This window comes from Pristiophorus japonicus, chromosome 13 (assembly GCF_044704955.1).
Source record: "Pristiophorus japonicus isolate sPriJap1 chromosome 13, sPriJap1.hap1, whole genome shotgun sequence".
NCBI lineage: Eukaryota > Metazoa > Chordata > Chondrichthyes > Pristiophoridae > Pristiophorus > Pristiophorus japonicus.
In genome coordinates, this window is record NC_091989.1 from 117978833 (window position 1) to 117999631 (window position 20799).

The 20799-nt window shown below is 40.3% G+C and overlaps 1 protein-coding gene across 1 annotated transcript in view; it reads right to left on the reverse strand.

Moving 5' to 3' along the window:
- Positions 1–353: 353 nt before the first annotated feature.
- The window catches only part of LOC139278789 (leucine-rich repeat-containing protein 36-like), a 66642-nt gene continuing 46196 nt past the window's right edge, over positions 354–20799 (reverse strand). Inside the window, exons 10-14 of the mRNA XM_070897927.1 lie at positions 13122–13299; positions 8306–8493; positions 6444–6552; positions 3740–3854; positions 354–646 (exon numbers count right to left, since the gene is read on the reverse strand). Coding sequence (XP_070754028.1) covers positions 460–646; positions 3740–3854; positions 6444–6552; positions 8306–8493; positions 13122–13299 — 777 coding nt within the window. The 3' untranslated portion in view covers positions 354–459. The remainder of the gene's footprint in view (positions 647–3739; positions 3855–6443; positions 6553–8305; positions 8494–13121; positions 13300–20799) is intronic.

Here is a 20799-nt window from a genome sequence, read left to right on the forward strand (position 1 = left end):
TTTCTAGTTTGTTGCAAAGTTAAAACCATTATGCAACTGCTAGACATGAAATCAGTTACAAGTATCACAAATAATAAATTCAGCTGGAGTATAAATATTGGGATTGGTGCAGAAGAAAGTTACTCATGATAGTTATTGTGGATACGAAAAATGCTACCCAGCTATTAAGTTTTCAACATGTGCAGTTCATAAACTGAATGCATCAGTTATGATCACTTCACCATAACAAATGCTTTACAAAGTTAACCTTGTATGTATAGCACTACTGTATAGATTGCTTATTTCCAAGTAGTCTAGCATTAACACAGCATATTTATATTTCAATTCCAAATTTTAACTAAATGGGGCACGCTATAGACTAAAAACAACAAGATTAGCTCATGTACAATTTCCAACAGACACTAATTTAATTAGAATTAGGTATTTTGATTGTAGTTACTGTAATATACAGCATTTTCATTACAGTATATCTGTATTACTATAATGGCTACGCTTGGACAAGGGCAATTCTGAGATTCCTGAAGGTGGAAGTTTGCTCCATGCTTTTGTCCGATGAGAACCAAGATATGATGACATGTCTGTCTTTTGACCAGCACCATTTATGTTCAACTGCTGTTGTAGGTAATTATTGGTAGATACCAGAGATCTAGGAACAAGACCAAAAACTAGCAGGTTACCAAAGCAGAAATAATCTTGCATTTCACTGTTAAAGTTTACAACCCTCCTCCTTGCAAAATAACATTTATTTAAATTACAACTGAAAGTTAAAAACAAATCAATAAAAGCAAAGTAAGGTATCATCATTCTTTTTGGCCTGGTGATACCACATCATAGCATTAAAATATTTCACTTCTCGGTTCCCCTGACAGCTCAGTGAGTTTATCTGGTGAGTAAATAGTGGAGTCATAGAAGAGGAAGGACAAACATTCAATCCCTCTTCTATGCTGAGTTAAGCAGGAGCAGAGGTAGGTAACACAATTGGCTTCAGAGCCCTTGGGTTAAGGAGGGGGGAAAAAATAAGTCAGAGCTGCTCCTGTTCAATATCCAGCAATCCTTGCCGGAAGTACGAGTGTGTGAATACTGGGTGAAGAGAGAATTGAGTTTAGCCTGTTGATATTTGTTGTCAAGGCTGACACACAAATAATTTCCACAAACAAAATGCCAGAGGATACCCAGCTCCGGTGGAATCGAACCACACTCTGGTGGAACTGTAGCCCACCAAGGAGTCAAGACCTTCAGAAGAGGAGAAAGGAGGTGGTGAACAAAAAAACCAGAACCTCTAATGAGATTTTAAAAGCAGCAGTAACTTTATAATATTAACTTCCTACTTTACTTGATTTTTTTTATAGGCATAATTAGCGATTAATACTTTTTTGGATCATAGGGTTAAAAATAATTTTTGTGTGATTACAGTTCTTGTTTTTAAAATGATTTTTCTTTAATAATCATTTCCAATTGTGCCCTCTTCAATCTCCAGCTGACAGGGAACCTGCTCCAGACCACTGCCTCGTGCCAATCAGTGACAAATTGCTAGGTGTAGGAGGTGCACAAGTGCAGTCTGCAGTGAATCCTCTTTCATTTTTTTCTTCTTGTGGGGAAATACCTGGTTCTTGCTCATCAGCGCCTATAAAAGGCCTGAGATCAGCAATTCTGTGCGTGGGGAAACTGCAGGTAACAACCTGCATCTTACCACTCTTATGGTACGGTGTTGATATCATAAAGCCACCTCCCCTCCCAACAGTTACTCCCAAACATCATCATCATCATAGGCAGTCCCTCGAAGCGAGGATGACTTGCTTCCACGCCAAAAAGGGATGAGTTCACAGGTGTTTCAATACTCCAGATCCGGAACTGCATGTTGAAGGGTGGAAGATGCCTGTGCGTGGATTTAAAAAAAAAAACGTGTGGTGGCCATTGCACACCAGCCACCACATGGGCTTGACAGCTAGGTCTTGGTCTAGTGACAAGGATTAACCAAGACAACTAGAGACCAGCTCTGCTGCACGGGCCTAGTGTGCACACATATCGCAGAGTGGGCTGGCCCGTGCTACCCCTGGGCCCTCACCTCTTCTGGCCCCGAATTCACGCCCCTCTCCAATCTCTCGCCGCTCCTTCGCCCCAACCTCGCTGTTCCTGCTGTACCTGTCCACGCTCCAATCAGCGACCTGGCTTTGCAGCCATCGCCCTCCTGCAGCAGTATGTGCGCTGCTCCCTGCAGTGGTATGCTGCCCCATGCTGCTCTCTCTAATGGCCCCTGCCTGCTGATAGTCTTGCAGGCTGGAAACGCGCCTATTTAAAACCGCGCCATGGTTCCGCGCTCCTGTTTTTGATTCTTCAGATGCCGGTGGGGCCTTGCACGCTGCAGACTTTCAAACAATGAGAATACTGAAAGCAAAAATCAGTGTACGTGGCCTTCTGTTACAAGAACAGATACTTTACATGCAAATGAACTGTAATAAAAGTGAATAACCAGAAAAAACATAACCTGCAGTGATGATACAAAGAGATCTTTTACCAGACATCTTTCATTTGTGCAACCATCATGATGTATTATTATTGGTCCTGAATTCACAGCCCCTACGGGTGGTACGAGGTGCGGCGTGCCCCGCAAGTTCCGGGTTTAGGCATGTGAAGCGCATGTGCCTAAACCCGGAACTTGTGATCTGTCAAGAATCCTCCTGACAGATCGCATGCACCTGGAAGTAAAGGGCCTCCGTGGGCAAAGAGTTGGGCTATTTGCCCAACTTCTGCTTAGCGAACGCCCTTGAAATTCTTATGACTGACCGAAGCAGGAGTAAGGCCTGCTTTTATCAGCATAAGTCTTTTAAAGGACAGAAAATTAAATTTTTTTGAATAAGTTAAACATTTAAATCTTGTTAAATAAGGTCAGCATATTTTTAGACCCTTTAAAATATGTAAATTTATTTTTCAAAAAATTACATTGTTTTAAATAATTAAATTCCATTTTGATTAATTTTAAACATGTGATGATTTTTAAAATGTATTTTAAATGTTTGTGTGTTTTGGGGGGTATTCCTATTCATACTTATGGTGATTCCGTACATACAGAATGCACCACAAATATGAATGGGAATACCCGTACTTTGATTGGTTGGGCCGGCCAACGTTATCCCGGGGACGCGTGCGAAGTGCTCAAGTCTCTGGAATACGTGGGGCTCTACGCAGGCCTTTGTGTAGAGGCCCAGGACCGCAAGTCTCCGAGCCTCCTCGACCACCAGGTAAATTTGCAGAAATTTTTAGGTTGGAGGCATCCGTCTGCAGGAAGCCTCCGAGCGCAATTTCTGGGCCATTCTCTTTATCACAATTCAATTATGAAGCTTTTGATAGTGGAATGGGTTTTTACTAAATTGTAAAAAATGTTTTAAGTAATTTTTCACAGTACTGCAGATAAAAGAAGAAAAAAAGTTACCAGAAATGATCAAATATTGTAATTTGAGTAGCTTTAAGGTGAAGCCAGACATTTATTTAAGTAGCAGATATAAGAAAAAGCTACAATAATTAAAATGTACATTGAATTATCTTCCCATGGTCAAGTCTGAATAGCTTTTGAACTTATGCAGTATCACACTGTATTGCTAACTTGCAACAGGTGTTATGGGAGCTTTGTTACCAATTTTAACACCACAGATTCTGTAGAAAGGCATCACTTTAAAAAAACAATTTCTATTCTATTTTCCGCATTTATGATTTAGTTGATATAGTGAACCAAAAAACTTACCTGTGACTCTCTTGTAACATGGTGACAGTTTCTTGTAATTTGTTGTATTGTTTAATTTGCTGATTCAGGTATTCCACCTCCAAATTTAGTCTCTCATTGTCTTTCTGCAAGTCCTCTAAGAAAACACAGCAAAACGACAGCAAAAACTTCAAATAAAAACTTTTCACAGAACATATTTTTCCAACTCAGTTTATATTTAGGTCACAGTTCTGCAAAACAAGTAATTTTTATTACTCGGTGGGTGAAAATTAAAACAACAGTGAGTAATATGGGTGGAACAAGTTTATAAAAAAAAAAAATGTGCAGATGCTATTATACTCTTGCAGCTGCACTTTTACATAACGACTTTGTTTTCAAATTCTCAATCTTTTACAAATTTCCCTTCTGCTAAGTAGACAAGGTGGTTAAGAAAGTGTATGGGATACCTTGCTTTGTAAATAGGGACATTGAATACAACAACAAAGAAGTCATGCTAAACCGTTACAAATCACTGGTTAGACCTTAGTTGGAGCATTGTGAACAATTCCGGGCACCACACTTTAGGAAGGATGTCAAGGCCTTGGAGAGGGTACAGAGGAGGTTTACCAGGATTATACCAGGGATGAGGGACTTCAGTTATGTGGAGAGATTTCAAAAGCTGGGATTGTTCTCTTTAGAGCAGAGAAGAATAAGGGGAGAGCTAATATAGGTATTCAAAATTCTGAGGGGTTTTGATAGAGCAAGTAGATAGTAACGGTTTCCTCTGGCAAGTGAGTTGGTAACCAGAGGTCACAGATTTAAAATAATGAACAAACGAACTAGAGGGAAAATGAGGATACATCGTTTCACACAGAGGATTGTTATGAGCTGGAATGCATTACCTGAAAGAGTGGTATAATCAGATTCCATAGAAATTTTCAAAGGCAATTAGACATGTACATGAAGAGGACTATTTTGCAGGGTTATAGGGAAAAAAAACTTGGATATGGGACTAAATTGGACAGCTTTTTCAAAGAGCTGGCACAGGCCGGACGAGCCAAATAGCCTCTTATGTGCTGTAAGATTCTATGGGCCTGAAATTGGTGACGGCCAAGGCCCGCCCAAAGGACCGCCGAGAGACTGAGCGGTACTTTGCCAGGAAGATTCCCATAAAAGAGGTGGCAGTACCACCCGGCAGCCAAATAACCCCTTACGTCGTCAATCTGGGCGGCAGCGGACGGGAGCTCTCAATGTCGGCGGAAAATGTGATTGCCGCCCAAGTGCCGCCAAGGATGGAGTCAGGCCCAGGGAGGGTGGAAGACCTGAAAATCATCACCAAAGAAACACACTGGAAGACCTTCAGAAGAGCCCATAAGGTAACACAGTTTAAGGATAAGGGGTAAGCCATTTAGGACTGAGATGAGGAGAAACTTCTTCACTCAGAGCTGTTAACCTGTGGAATTCCCTACCGCAGAGAGTTGTTGATGCCAGTTCGTTGGATATATTCAAGAGGGAGTTAGATGTGGCCCTTACGGCTAAAGGGATCAAGGGGTATGGAGAGAAAGCAGGAAAGGGGTACTGAGGGAATGATCAGCCATGATCTTATTGAATGGTGGTGCAGGCTCAAAGGTCCGAATGGCCTACTTATTTTCTATGTAATCTATGTAAAATGCTGTAAAAAAAAAAAATAATTAAAAGATGTTCACTTAGCTTTTTTTTGCAGGTCTTCGTACTTACCGTCGGGGTTAGACCTGCCTCCATGTAGCGGTCCTTCCCCCTGCTGCCGCCGCCTCCCACCCACACCAAACTGGCAACTCGGTGGATGGGAGGATACTTGCGCTACTTGGCTGCCAGCGGGCGGTTCCCGGCGGTACTCCCTTTCCCGCTGGCTGCTGTCCGAGTGGAAACTGGCATAGAGGGGAGACCGGCAGCAAACCTCGGCGGCAGTGGGCGGTAAGGCCACCAATTTCAGGGCCTATGATACTACAAATACACAAAGGGATTTTTTCCCTGAAGAAACGGTGGGATATTCCTGAGCTAGGGTGGTACAATTTTAAAAAAAAGGAAAATCATAGTGCTTCCTCCTGATTGCATTCGGAAAACCCTGTTGGAAGCGCAAACATGAATGTTGCATAAGGCCAGGTCATGAGGCTCCCATAATTGAATGACCTGTTAGCCCTCATTCTTCATGCTCATCAGTTAAGAATAGCCACTCAGGCATAATACCACGCTGCAGTATGGGTCCATCACCTGTTGTACCATACAGTGGCAAGAGTCACTGTCTTCAGAAAAGTTTGGTTAAGGAAGATTGGAGGAGAAAAAAATAAAATAGAAAGAAAATACATTAAAAAAGACACTGAAGGGGGTTGGGCGAGGTAAGGGGACACCAAGAATATTTTTTCTGTCACTCAGAATGTTGGACTTCCACCTAGAACGGATTAGTTTTACATTTCAGCCTCAAATGTCACTTGCTCTTACCTGCCTGAGCCAGAGTAGTTACACAACCAGGAGGCTACACGAAACAGTTCAAACCAATTCTACTTTTGGATACATGTACTGGCAATCCAATTGTAAATTAGGAGGGGTTAATAATCTACATGCTTCAAATGAGTCTCTTCTGTAAGGTTACTAATTAGCTGTTTTAATTCACTGAACTAAAAATTGGGATTATACAAGATAATCTGCAAACTAAATTATATCCCATTATAATTGCAAAAAGCTTTAAATGTGAAAGAAAATGGCCTACTGTTCGGTAGTTGATTTCCAGCACAATTAGCAAGTTCCAAACTCGTTAGCTGAGAGCGCAGCTTATTGTTTTCATCCAACACTTTTGCTAGCCTTCCTTTTAAAGATTCCTTCAAAGGCATTGAAGCAAAATGTTAGTTATTTCAGTCATCACTTGTTACTCCAGCACAACATACTGCTACAGTACTTGGTAAAATGTTTTCCTCCTAGTGTTGTTTACTTCCTATACCGTTGTCTGCCATCCGCCAACATATCGAAGGGAACAAATTATTATTGTGCAGATTTGTCACAGCGCAAATTTTGGAAAGTCACTATTGACATGACAAAGAATGTCATTTCATAATTACAACATGGGGATAATGAGTCTGTAAGAGTCTGCCAGTTTTTCTAGTTTGGTGGGGGAGGGCTGAGGAAGAGGAAAAAAAAAAACTTTACCTGCTGATAGATCAGAACATTACTAAATTTTCATTCCTCTAAGATTCATAGTTTGAAAATATTTTAAATAGATCATAGTGCTTGACAGTACTTTTTGCATATAATTTGGGCCAGCATAGTATCTAATGTTCTAAAGGAGACTTCAGATACAAGATCAAAGGTATGTATGCTTCTTATGAAGTTGAAGCTATGAGAAAAAAATAGTTTCAAGTAAATATTGTTAAAAATGGATTACAACAACTTGCCTTTAACGTAGTAAAACATCCCAAGGCGCTGCACGAAGCGTTATCAAACAAAACTTGACAATAAGCTATTAGAGATATCAGAACAGGGGACAAAAAGCTTGGTCAAAGAGGTAGATTTTAAGGAGCGTTTTAAAGGAGGAGAAGCGGACAGGTTTAGGAAGGGAATTCCAGAGTGCGGGGCCCAGGCAGCTGAAAACACAGCCGACAATGGTGGAGCAAATAGAATAGGGGATGCGCAAGAGGTCAGAATTAGAGGAGCGCAGAAATTTCGGAGGATTGCGGGCAATGTTTCTGTTAAGCTGCGCGGTCTTGAGGTCCTGCGCAGGCCGCTTTAAAATGGAAAAAAAACCGCGCATGCGTGAAAATTCGAATGAGCCATGCAGCCCAAACACTAAAATTAGTGTAAACATTAGTTGTAGAGCTAGAGGAGGTTACAGAGATAGGGAGATTACAGACAGCTTGTATTCATTTCTACATAGATTAATCTACTGCTATGCTAACTCTTTTAGAGATTTAATTTGCAAAGAATACAAAATTGCCATTAGATTTTATTTCTTAAAAATAGTTATAGTAAAGCTGCACAGAGTAACACTCCAACAGATGAGACTGATGGCCATTTGCATTGTATTTTATTTAGTTACATTCTGCATTCTTAACTAATCCTTGGAAAGCATTACAGAAGTGTACATAAGTTTACAACACTTTAATTTATTCATCAATACTGAAACATTATATGGTTCTATTTACATCATTGGAACATAACATTAAAAAAATTATGAGCCAACATGAGATTTGAAAAGCAAGTACTCATGTAGATTACTCATTATCTAATCAGAAATTGCTGGCATGTGAGATATTTATGGTCACGGCCTATTGAAGAATTTCAATTTTTGGCCATTAAGCTCACTCAGTCATGAGTCCTTTAATTGTTTTTGGTGCTAGCAGAAAGAGGTTAAATGGAGGTCATTGTTAATTCGTAATGGCAACCAGTGGGGAAAAAATAATTGATTGTCCAGTCCCCCAACATAACCACTTTTTGATCAGTTGGACATTTGTTTGAAAGAATAGTTTTCATATGGCCAGATGGGAACTTTATGCAGTTTCAAATCAAATTTTCAAATGGAGAGTCAAACTGCTTTCAGACAACGGGAGCTGTAATAAGCAAGTTTAAAATGCTATTTACCAGGTCATCTTGTTTCTGAGTTAATTGATGCTTTACTCGATGCAACTCTGCAGTGTCCAGGCCAAAGCCTGTTCTGGTTAGCAAAGATTTGTTTTCTTCAGTCAATGCTTTAACCTTTTTTTCTAGGCTTTGAATTTTTGGAATGGACATTGAGTTGACCAGATTGGACAGCAGTTCATGAGCTGGAGCTATAGTAAAGAAAAGGATGGTAATAAAGAATTGTAGACTATTTGAAACAATACATAATTTAGCAAGTATAATGCAATGAATGCAATAAAAAAAATCAAACATTAAAGTCTAACATAACTTCATGACTTTAGGAAACAATAACAAGGCACTTCAGCTTTCATTCAATATAATCAGTAAATGTTTATAAGGTGACCTGTAAGCTTTAGAGTAGTAGAACTCTAAAGTAGTGGAAAGCTGCGATATGTTGCAAAACTGCAGCAATACAAATAAAACTTATGCCAATGAATTTAAACTGAAAACAGTTCTGCAACATTTAATAAAATGTTAAGATTACCTATTGTAGAATACCATATTTCATTAAAAGATGTTTAAGCTCCATAACCACACCGAGATGGAAAAAGAGGCCAGGAGTAGGTTCTGTGAGGAGTCTAAACTACTTTCAAAAAATGAGGAAGATCGTACCTATTGTATACCAATCTTCATTAATTCAACCTCCACATATGGAATATAAAAGACCACAAGATAGCTATAAATGGGGAAGGCTATTCATCCCATCTTCTTTAATAATGGAGACTTGTAATCATGGGCAGTTTTAACTTTCATATTGATTGGACAAAGCAAATTGGCCAGGGTTGCCTTGAGGAAGAGATCATAAAGCGTATCTGGGATAGTTTCCTTGAACAGTACGTTGCGGAACCAATCAGGGAGCAGGTTATCTTAGATCTGGTACTGTGTAATGAGACAGAATTAATAAATTATCTCATAGTAAAGGATCATCTAGGAATGAGTGACCATAACATGGTTGAATTTCAAATTCAGTTGGAGGGTGAGAAAGTTGGTTCTCAAACCAATGTCCTAAGCTTAAATAAAGGAGACTACAAAGGTATGAGGGCAGAATTGGCTAAAGTGGACTGGTAAAATAGATTAAAGTATGGAACGGTTGATGAGCAGTGGCAGACATTTAAGGAGATATTTCATAACTCACAACAAAAATATATCCCAATGAGAAAGAAAGACTAAGAGAAGGAATAACCATCCGTGGCTAACTAAGGAGAAATGGGATGGTATCAAATTGAAAACAAGGGCATACAATGTGGCCAAGACCAGTGGGAGGCCAGAGGATTGGGAAACTTGTAAAAGTCAGAAAAGAATGACTAAAAAATGATAGAGAGGGAAGATAGATGATGAAAGTAAACTAGCACAAAATATAAAAACCAATAGAAAGAGTTTCTACAGGTACATAAAAAGGAAAAAAGAGTGGCTAAAGTAAATGTTGGTCCCCTAGAAGATGAGACTGGGGAATTAATAATGGAGAACAGGGAAATGGCAGAGACGTTGAACAAATATTTTGTATCGCTCTTCACGGTAGAAGACACTAAAAACATCCCAATAGTGGATAATCAAGAGGCTATAGGGAGGGAGGAACTTAATACAATCACTATCACTAATGAAGTAGTACTCGGTAAAATAATGGGACTAAAGGCGGACAAGTCCCCTGTATCTGATGGCTTACAGCTGAGGGTCTTGAGAGAGGTGGCTGCAGAGATAATGGATGCATTGGTTGTAATCTACCAAAATTCCCTGGATTTTGGGGTGGTCCCAGCTGATTGGAAAATCGCAAATGTAACATCCCTATTTAAAAAAGGAGGCAGACAAAAAGCAGGAAACTATAGACCAGTTAGCATAACGTGTCATTGGGAAAATGCTGAAGTCCATTATTAAGGAAGCAGTAGCGGGACATTTGGAAAAGCATCATTCAATCAAGGTTCAGCAAGAGTCAGCATGGTTTTATGAAAGGGAAATCATGTTTGACAAATTTGTTGGAGTTCTTTGAGGATGTAACGAGCAGGGTAGATAAGGGAGAAAACCAGTGGATGTGATGTATTTGGATTTCCAGAAGGCATTCGATAAGGTGCCATATAAAAGGTTACTGAATAAGATAAAAGTTCATGGAGTTGGGGATAATATATTTGCATAGATAGAGGATTGGCTAACTAACAGAAAACAGAGTCAGGATAAATGGGTCATTTTCCGGTTGGCAAACAGTGACTAGTGGGGTGCCGCAGGGATCGGGGCTGGGTCCTCAACTATTTACAATCTATATTAATGACTTGGATGAAGAGACCGAGTGTAATGTAGCCAAGTTTGCTGATGATACAAAGATAGGTGGGAAAGCAAGTTGTGAGGTGGACACACAAAATCTGCAAAGGGATAGAGATAAGCTAAGTGAGTGGGCAAAAATTTGGCAGATGAAGTATAAGTGTGGAAAAATGTGAGGTTATCCACTTTGGCAGAAAAAAATAGAAAAGCAAATTATAATTTAAATAGAGAAAAATTGCAAAGTGCTGCAGTACAGAGGGACCTGGGGGTCCTTGTGCATGAAACACAAAAAGTGAGTATGCAGGTACAGCAAGTAATCAGGAAGGCAAATGGAATATTGGCCTTTATTGCAAGGGGGAGAGAGTATAAAAGCAGAGCAGTCCTGCTACAACTGTACAGGGTATTGGTGAGGCCACACCTGGAGTACTGCGTACAGTTTTGGTCTCCGAATTTAAGAATGGATATATACTTGCATTGGAGGCTGTTCAGAGAATGTTCACTAGGTTGATTCCGGAAATGAGGAGGTTGAATTATGAAGATAGTTTGAGTAAGTTGGACCTATACTCATTGGAGTTCAGAAGAATGAGAGGTGATCTTATCGAAACATTTAAGATAATGAGTGGACTCGAGAAGGTGTATGCAGAGAGGATATTTCCACTCATAGGAGAAACTAAAACTAAGGGATATAGTTTCAGAATAAGGGGCCGCCCATTTAAAACTGAGATGAGAAGAAATTTCTTCTCTCCGAGGGGTGTAAATCTATGGAATTGTCTGCCCCAGAGAGCTGTGGAGGCTGGGTCATTGAATATATTTAAGGCAGAGATAGACAGATTTTTGAGCGATAAGGGAATAAAGGGTTATGGGGAGTGGGCAGGGAAGTGGAGCTGAGTCCATGATCAGATCAGCCATGATATTAAATAGCGGAGCAGGCTCGAGGAGCCAAATGGCCTACTCCTGCTCCTATTTCTTATGTTCTTTAGCCAGTAAAGGATGAAAATATTGCCTTCTCCAGAATACTGCATTTCATGATTTGAAAGCAAACTGTCGAGTGATAAAATATACAAGAGGCTTTCTTGCCAAGAGATCAACCTAGCTCCACTGCTTTGCTGTTCTGAAACCTACAATAGAAACCTTGCTCAGGGATGTCAAGTATGATAGCTTCCCCTGTCAAAAATGAGATTAGCCAACTCCAAATGGAGGGTTAATTTCTGTGATTTAACTTTATCTCTGCTGAGGGCGTTGCTGCCAGTTCTTCCATTTGTGAGGTGCTGAGCACGCATGTCTCCGAGATTCATTTAAGACTTGGGTCAGATCTGCATGATCTCGAGGTAAAAGGCAGATGAAAGCATCTCCCTTCTTGATTATGGAAGCACCACATTAAGATAATATTGTCAGTTCACAGCCTGTATGGACAATACTGCTCACAGATTGGGTCTTTTTAGTTCCAGGAGTTATATAAGTGTTTGTGGCACAAAATTCTTAATGAGACAGTGTCCCAGAAAATGATCTCATCATCGGAGATTAAGATTCTTTTAAAATCATAATACAAGACAAGAATTCTGTTAGGTGTTACAAGATTGATTTTAAATTAGCTATGCATTTTGATGGAAATATTCTTAACTGATATTTTAGGAATGTTGATGATGCTTATGTATTTCTACAAAATCTGAGACCGACATAGCATAATAATAAAAATATCCTAAAACAAAGTGCCACAAATTTCAAAGTCTGTTGTATATATTGTCTCAGGTTCTGCATCACAGATCCCCATGTACCTTACGATCAATTTATCTTTACTGCCCACTATCTAGGCATGTCATAATGTATTTTTCTAATCTTCCAAAAGGCAGAGATTGATTAACGCTTTAGCGAGATGAGCCATAATGTAAAACAATTAACTGGTTTACTTTAGAATTGTTAAGCGAACAGTAAAATCTACAATAAATTTCACAATATTTCAACTTAATTTCAGTATCACTCCTTCAAATGAAGAAAATAACAAAATATGCCTCACTAACTTCTCTGCTCCTGGGTGGGCGACAAATTATCTCCTGCTGTGCTAAAATGAATAGGATCATCCCAGTAATGGTCTTTGAATGTCTAATCAAAATCCCATTGTCTCAAGAAATCTGAATAGATGCTTCATCTGAATTCTAATCTGTATCTCTCAGTACTGCTCATCACCTTTGTAGAGCTAAATTTGACTCTATTATTTTAATATAAATTATGCCAAATTCTTTGTGGCCAAAAGCCAAAAAAAATCCCAAAATGTTGTCCTAAGTTTATGTGCTAATATTTAAAACTATACAACATTTAAAACATTCTGCAAAGTCAATTCTCTGGTGATAATTACCTAGAGGTGGAAACCTTACCATACTTTCAGGACAATTTTCCCTAAAATATATTTGCAGGAAAAGAAGATTAAAAAGCTCATGTAGTTCAAACAATTTTGCCAACTGAAATATGCTAACATCTAGCTTGAATTAAAAAGCTCTATATTAAAAAGGAATCATAGTAGACAACTTACTAAGAAACCTCTGGTTTGCGTGAAGGGATCTTGAACCATTCCAGTATCGGTCCACCAGATCAAGTAGGTTCTGTAAGAGGGAGGAAACACTTGCAGAGACACCAGAATTGAGCCCAGTTGGAGTTCGTGGACGATAATCACCGCATTCTTCGACTTCAAGCAATTTATCCAGACTTGTCTGTTGGTGAATGGAGCAATACAGAAATACACATTTTACAATTTGTGTTAACATTTGCATTTACTATCTTCTGACGGAGAGTGCATTTAAAATCGCAATTATAACTTTGGATATGGTATGATTTGGGCATCTATTTTTTTCTTATATGAACAGTTCTGCCTCCTAACGAGAAGGTTACCAGTTCAAATCCAACTTCAGCACAATTGCATGGGCCATCATAAAAAAGTCTGCTCAAATTTGAAAGATAAAATCAGGTTGCCATATTTATTGGAATAGATCAATTTCAAAACACTACGGGCCAGAATTTACTGTAGCCGGTGAACCAAGGTGCCCATGTTACATTTGCCCATACCCATTTCATTTCCATGAGATCTTGCACTGGAAGTTGTTGCAAGTGGGAAATGGAAATGGCACGGTGCCCTCTACAGGCCATCTGGGATCTGTGTGAACCGGTCAAGTAACTTTGTATCTTTTTAACCAATCAGATTGAAGAATTGTTAAATGAACAACACAGTGTGAACCAGGATGTGGTAGTTTGAATGAATTCAGTGTCAAATCAGGTACAGAAAGAGAAATGGAGAGGGAAAGATTGGATTCACAGAGAAAAAGATGAATAAAAAATAAAGATGCAGAATAAAAATAATTTATTGATGAAAAAAAATCTCCAACAATTAAATGCTGAAGGAATGAGACTCCACACTTCTAATAGTTAATTTTCAGCATCAAAGAGTAATTAACACTTATCACACCATTAGCAGGATAAAACAGGTTAACGCGTGGCTGGAGAAATGGTGCATGAGTTAGGGCTTCAGATTTTTAGGGCATTGGGATCTGTTCTGGAGTATGAGGGACCTGTTAGATTGACGGGTTGCATCTTAACAGAGCTGGGACTAATGTTCTTGCGAAAAGTTGAATTAGTGCTGTGGGGAAGGGTTTAAACTAATTGGCAGAGGAATGGGCACCAGGATTAAATATTTGAGAGGAGAACCTCAGAGGACTGGGAGAGATGAATAGCACTAGAGTGAAGAATAGTTAAGAAATAGGAAGGATCAGACCAGGAAGGGGGTGGTGGGGGGAGGCAGGGCAAATGTGAAGCAGTCTAAGATGAGTTTGGAGTGCATGTGCATAAATGCACATACTGTGGTAAATAAGGTTGATGAGCTGCAAACATAAGTCACCACATAGGACTATGGTATAGTGGCAATAACAAAGAGCTGGCTCAAAGGAGGAGAGGATTGGGAACTAAATATTCCTAGATGCAAGACATTCAGGAAAGATAGGGAAGAAAAAAAAAAGTAGTTTTGATCAAAGAAACTATTATATAGCACTGGAGATGATGTAGTTGAGGGGGTCAAAGACAGAATCTATTTGGTTAGAATTAACAATAGAGGAGCTATTACGCTACTGGGTACATACTGTAAGCCACCAAATAGTGGGAAGGAGATAGGGAGCAGATTTTCAGGCAAAGTACAGAAAGATCCAAGAACTATAGAGTAGTGATAATGGGGGACTTTAATTATCCTAATATAGACTGGGATTGTAACAGGGCAAAGAGGGAGACACATTCCTGAAATGTGTACGAGAATTTTCCCGATCAGTGTGTTTCCAGCCCAACGAGGAAGGAAGCAGTGCTGGATCTAGTTCTGGGGAATGAAGTGGACCAAGTGGAATACGTTTTAATGGGGGAGCATTTGGTGAACAGTGATCATATCAGGTTTAGAATAGTAATGGAAAAGACAAAGAACAATCAAGCGTAAAAAATACTTAATTAGAGGAAGGCTAATTTCAGTGAATTAAAAAGGAATCTGGCCCAGGTGGATTGGAATCAAAAATTGGTAGGCAAAACAGTAATTCATCAGAACTGTTGTACAGAATAGAAGGGCATCCAAAGCTAGAGTTCCCATGATGACTAAAGGTATAGAGATTGAAATGAAAAAGCAGGCTTATGACAAATGTAACCAAGCTGAATACAGAAAGTAGAGGAGAGCTAAAAAAGGGAGTAAGAGGGGCAAAAGGCGAGTACAATAAAAACTTGCATTTATATAGGGCTTTTCACAACCTCAGGACATCCCAAAGCACCTTCCAGCCAATGAAGTACTTTTTTTTGAAGTGTAGTCACTGTTGTAATGTAGGAAATGCAACAGCCAAATTGCGCACAGTAAAGTCCCACAAACAGTAATGTGATAAATGACCAGATAATTTGAGCATGAGAATAGATCAGCGGCTAACATTAAATCAAACCCAAAAGACTTTTATAAGCATATAAATAGTAAAAGGGTAGTCAAAGAAAGGTTGGGGCCAATTAGGGACCAAAAAGGAGGCAGAGGACATGGCTGAGGAGCTAAATGGGTACACTGCATCTGTCTTCACAAGAGGATGCTGCCAATGTACCAGTAAAGGAGGAAGTAGTAGCGATATTGGGTAGGATAAAAATGAAGACTAGGTACTTAAAAGTTGGCAGTACTCAAAGTAGAAAAGTCACCTGGTCCAGATGGGATGCATCCCAGGTCACTAAGGGAAGGGTGGAAATTGCAGAGGTTCTGGCCACAATCTTCCAATCCTCCTTAGATATGGGGGTGGTACCAGAGGACTGGAGGATTGCAAATGCTACACCACTGAACAAAAAAAGGGGACCGGGATAAACTGGGCAATTACAAGCCAGCGAGCCTAACATCGGTGGTGAGGAAACTTTTGACGACAATATCCGGAAAAGAATTAATTGGTATTTGGAAAATTATGGGCTAATAAAATGAAAGTCAGTACAGATGTGTTAAAATAAAATCATGTTTGAATAACTTGATTGAGTTTGTTGATGAAGTAACGGAGAGGGTTGATGAGGGCAGTGCAGTTGATATGTATATGGACTATAAAAAGGCGTTTGATAAAGTACCACATAATAGACTTATAAGCAAAATTGAAGTCTATGTGATTAAAGGGGCAATGGCTGTGTCAATACAAAATTGGCAAAGGGGCAGAGATTAGCGGTGAACAGTTGTTTTTCAGACTGGGGGAAGTATCCAATGGTGTTCCCCAGGAGTCAGTATTAGGACCACTGTTCTTTTTGATATGCATTAATGACCTGGACTTGGGTATACAGAGCACAATTTCAAAGTTTCAGAAACTCATAAATGCAGTAAACAATGAGGAGGATAGTAACAGACTTCAGGAAGACAGACTGGTGAAAATGAGAGGCAATATAAACTAAATGGTACAATTTTAAAGGGGGTACAGGAACAAAGGGGATGTACGTACACAAATTTTGATGGTGGCAAGACAAGTTGAGAAGGCTGTTAAAAAAGCATATGGGATCCTTAGCTTTATTAAAAGAGGCATAGAGTACAAAAGCAAGGAAGTTATGCTAAACCTTTAGAAAACACGGTTCAGCATCAGCTAGACTACTGTGTTCAATACTAGGCAGCACACTTTAGGAAAGATGTCAAGGCTTAGAGAGGGTGCAGAGAGATTTACTAGATGGGAACCAAGGATGAAGGACTTCAGTTATGTGGAGAGACTGGAGAATCTGGGGTTGTTCTCATTACAGCAGAGATGAAGAGATTTGATAGAGGTATTCAAAGTCATGAATGGTTTTAATAGAGTAAATAAGGAGAAAATGTTTCCAGTGACAGAAGGGTCAGTAACCAGAGGACACAGATTTAAGATGATAAGCAAGAGAGCTAGAGGGTACAATTCTGTACTGTTGCGCATCCCCAATTTTAATCACTTCACCATTGACAGCCATGCCTTCAGCTGCCAACGGCCCAAGCTCGGGAATTTCCTCCCTAAACCTCTCCGCTTTTCTACCTCTCTCTCCTTCTTTAAGATGCTCCTTAAAACCTACCTCTTTGACCAAGCTTTTGGTCATCTGTCCTAATATCTCATGTAGCCCGGTGTTACATTTTGTTTGATAACACTCCTGTGAAGCACTTTGGGATGTTTTACTATGTTAAACATAGAAATGCAAGTTGTTGTTGTTGCATGAGGAACATCTTTTTTTAATGCAGCGAGTTGTTGTGATCTGGAATGCACTGCCTGAAAGGGTGGTGGAAGCAGATTCAATAGTAACTTTCAAAAGGGAAGGCAAGGTATAATTAGCTGCCTATAATTTAACCTTGGTATGTAGGTGCATCAAGCTACCAGCTGCACAATGAAATGAGAAGATACTAGCTATTCGTTCAATTAGAAGTAAAATTTAAACATGCAGTGCACTAATCCCTAAAATCAATTGCGTACTGGAGCATTACGAGTTGTATCAACATGTGACAGGTACAGCAAATATTTCTGAAATGTTATACTTGTGCTTCAAATCATTTGTCATTAAAGCACTGAAAATTTTTCATCTCAACATACTGAATTATTCCCATTTAGTGGTCACTGGCTCCTTCACTCACTGGGCAATAATTCCTCTGGTCATTTTGTGCAGCGACTATGGGCCCAAATTTGCCCAGGAGTTACTCCGTTTTTTTTGGACGAACTTGATTTTTCTGGAGTATCTTAAAAATCCCCATTCTGCACATTTAATTTGCACCAGTGTAAATGAGTTAGTTAGGATTTTTTTTAGTTTCTTTTTTTCAGCCACCTACGCCTGTTTTGGCCATTTAAGCCAGTTTGGACAGCTAATAGCTGCTCCAAACTCACATACGCCAGCGTATGTGGCCACTTGTGGTTGCACAGAAAACCCCTGCGGAGAGTTAAGAAATCAACGCAAGTAGCCAGAGATGAGGGGGGGGGGGGGGGGGGGGGGGGAGATACGGGAAGCAGAGAGGCCCAATATGTTGACATTTTCCCAATGCTTAGGGAAGTAACAATGAAAAACATTAACATTTTTAGATGGTAATTGGACCAAATCAATTTGGTGCAACATTTAATCACTGCCATTTACTATCAGAACTGTGTACATTCAATTACATTACATTTAACACCTATTCATAAAAAAAACATTATGGCAGCTATACGTTGTGAACTGGGATGATCTGAAGGCAATTCACACCGTCTCCTTCATCGAGGTTTGCTCTGCTTTTGCATTAGCTAGTTCACATTTTACCTTTACGTCCAGTGACAACATCGAGCACCTCCAGGTCAAGTATCACTCGATCAACCTACATAATTGTCCCAACAATGCACATCTTCAAAAGTAAAAGCTTTTACTGATATATAAAACGGAAAAGAGTGACTAAAGTAAATGTTGGTCCCTTAGAAGATGAGAAGGGGGATTTAAGAATGGGAAATGTGGAAATGGCTAAGACCTTAAACAATTATTTTGCTTCTGTCTTCACAGTGGAAGACACAAAAACCATGCCAAAAATTGCTGGTCACGGGAATGTGGGGAGGACCTTGAGATAATCACTATCACTATCACTAGGGGGGTAGTGCTGGACAGGCTAATGAGACTCAAGGTAGACAAGTCCCCTGGTCCGGATGAAATGCATCCCAGGCTATTAAAAGAGATGGCGGAAGTTATAGCAGATGCATTCGTTATAATCTACCAAAATTCTCTGGACTCAGGGGAGGTACCAGCGGATTGGAAAGCAGTTAATGTAACGTCTTTGTTTAAAAAAGGGGCAGACAAAAGGCAGGTAACTATAGGCCAGTTAGTTTAACATCTGTAGTGGGGAAAATGCTTGAAGCTATCATTAAGGAAGAAATAGCGGGACATCTAGATAGGAATAGTGAAATCAAGCAGACGCAACATGGATTCATGAAGGGGAAATCATGTTTAACTAATTTACTGGAATTCTTTGAGGATATAACGAGCATGGTGGATAGAGGTGTACCGATGGATGTTGTGTATTTAGATTTCCAAAAGGCATTCGATAAGGTGCCACACAAAAGGTTACTGCAGAAGATAAAGGTACGCGGAGTCAGAGGAAATGTATTAGCATGGATCGAGAATTGGCTGGCTAACAGAAAGCAGAGAGTTGGGATAAATGGGTCCTTTTTGGGTTGGAAATCGGTGGTTAGTGGTGTGTCACAGGGATCAGTGCTGGGACCACAACTGTTTACAATATACATAGATGACCTGGAAGAGGGGACAGAGTGTAGTGTAACAAAATTTGCAGATGACACAAAGATTAGTGGGAAAGCGGGTTGTATAGAGGACACGGAGAGGCTGCAAAGAGATTTAGATAGGTTAAGCAAATGGGCTAAGGTTTGGCAGATGGAATACAATGTCAGAAAATGTGAGGTCATCCACCTTGGGAAAAAAAAACAGTAAAAGGGAATATTATTTGAATGGGGAGAAATTACAACATGCTGCGGTGCAGAGGGACCTGGGGGTCCTTGTGCATGAAACTCTTTTAGCCAAAAAGTTAGTTTGCAGGTGCAGCAGGTAATCAGGAAGGCGAATGGAATGTTGGCCTTCATTGCGAGAGGGATGGAGTACAAAAGCAGGGAGGTCCTGCTGCAACTGTATAAGGTATTGATGAGGCCGCACCTGGAGTACTGCGTGCAGTTTTGGTCACCTTACTTAAGGATGGATATACTAGCTTTGGAGGGGGTACAGAGACGATTCACTAGGCTGATTCCGGAGATGAGAGGGTTACCTTATGATGATAGATTGAGTAGACTGGGTCTTTACTCGTTGGAGTTCAGAAGGATGAGGGGTAATCTTATAGAAACATTTAAAATAATGAAAGGGATAGACAAGATAGAGGCAGAGAGGTTGTTTCCACTGGTCGGGGAGACTAGAACTAGGGGGCACAGCCTCAAAATACAGGGGAGCCAATTTAAAACCGAGTTGAGAAGGAATTTCTTCTCCCAGAGGGTTGTGAATCTGTGGAATTCTCTGCCCAAGGAAGCAGTTGAGGCTAGCTCATTGAATGTATTCAAATCACAGATAGATTTTTAACCAATAAGGGAATTAAGGGTTACGGGGAGCGGGCGGGTAAGTGGAGCTGAGTCCACGGCCAGATCAGCCATGATCTCGTTGAATGACGGAGCAGGCTCGAGGGGCTAGATGGCCAACTCCTGTTCCTAATTCTTATGTTCTTATTCAAGCAGGTTTCATCGCAGTGCAGGTTTCCATGTTCCACATTCGCAGTCCTGATAGTTTCTAAATGAGTCTGGCAGTTAGCTCTATTTAGGATAAATTCGCTCATTTTATGCTGCAAGCTCATCTCCACTGAGAATAGGACTGAAACTATCAGTGAGTCTTTCACTTGACTTTCTTCATAACTGACAGAGGCGAATCATCACTCACTCTCTTGGAGACGGGAAGGCAGCAGCCGGCCTGTGCGGCAGGCCACTCGGCCCGGGGTAGGGCCGGGATGCGTTAGGTCCCACGCTGCAGACGCGCATCATCATCATCAAGGGAAGAGCTACTGCGCATGCGCGAACGCTCTATTGCGCATGTGGACAGCTGCCGGCACTCTTTTAGGCGCAGGGCCCTAAGCTCTGCCCCCCACTGTGATTGCCACGCCACGCCAAGTACTAGGACGGTCCACAGAACAGGGAGAATACAGCGATAAATTTTCGGTGCCGTTTTGAGAGCAGAAAGTTTCCGCA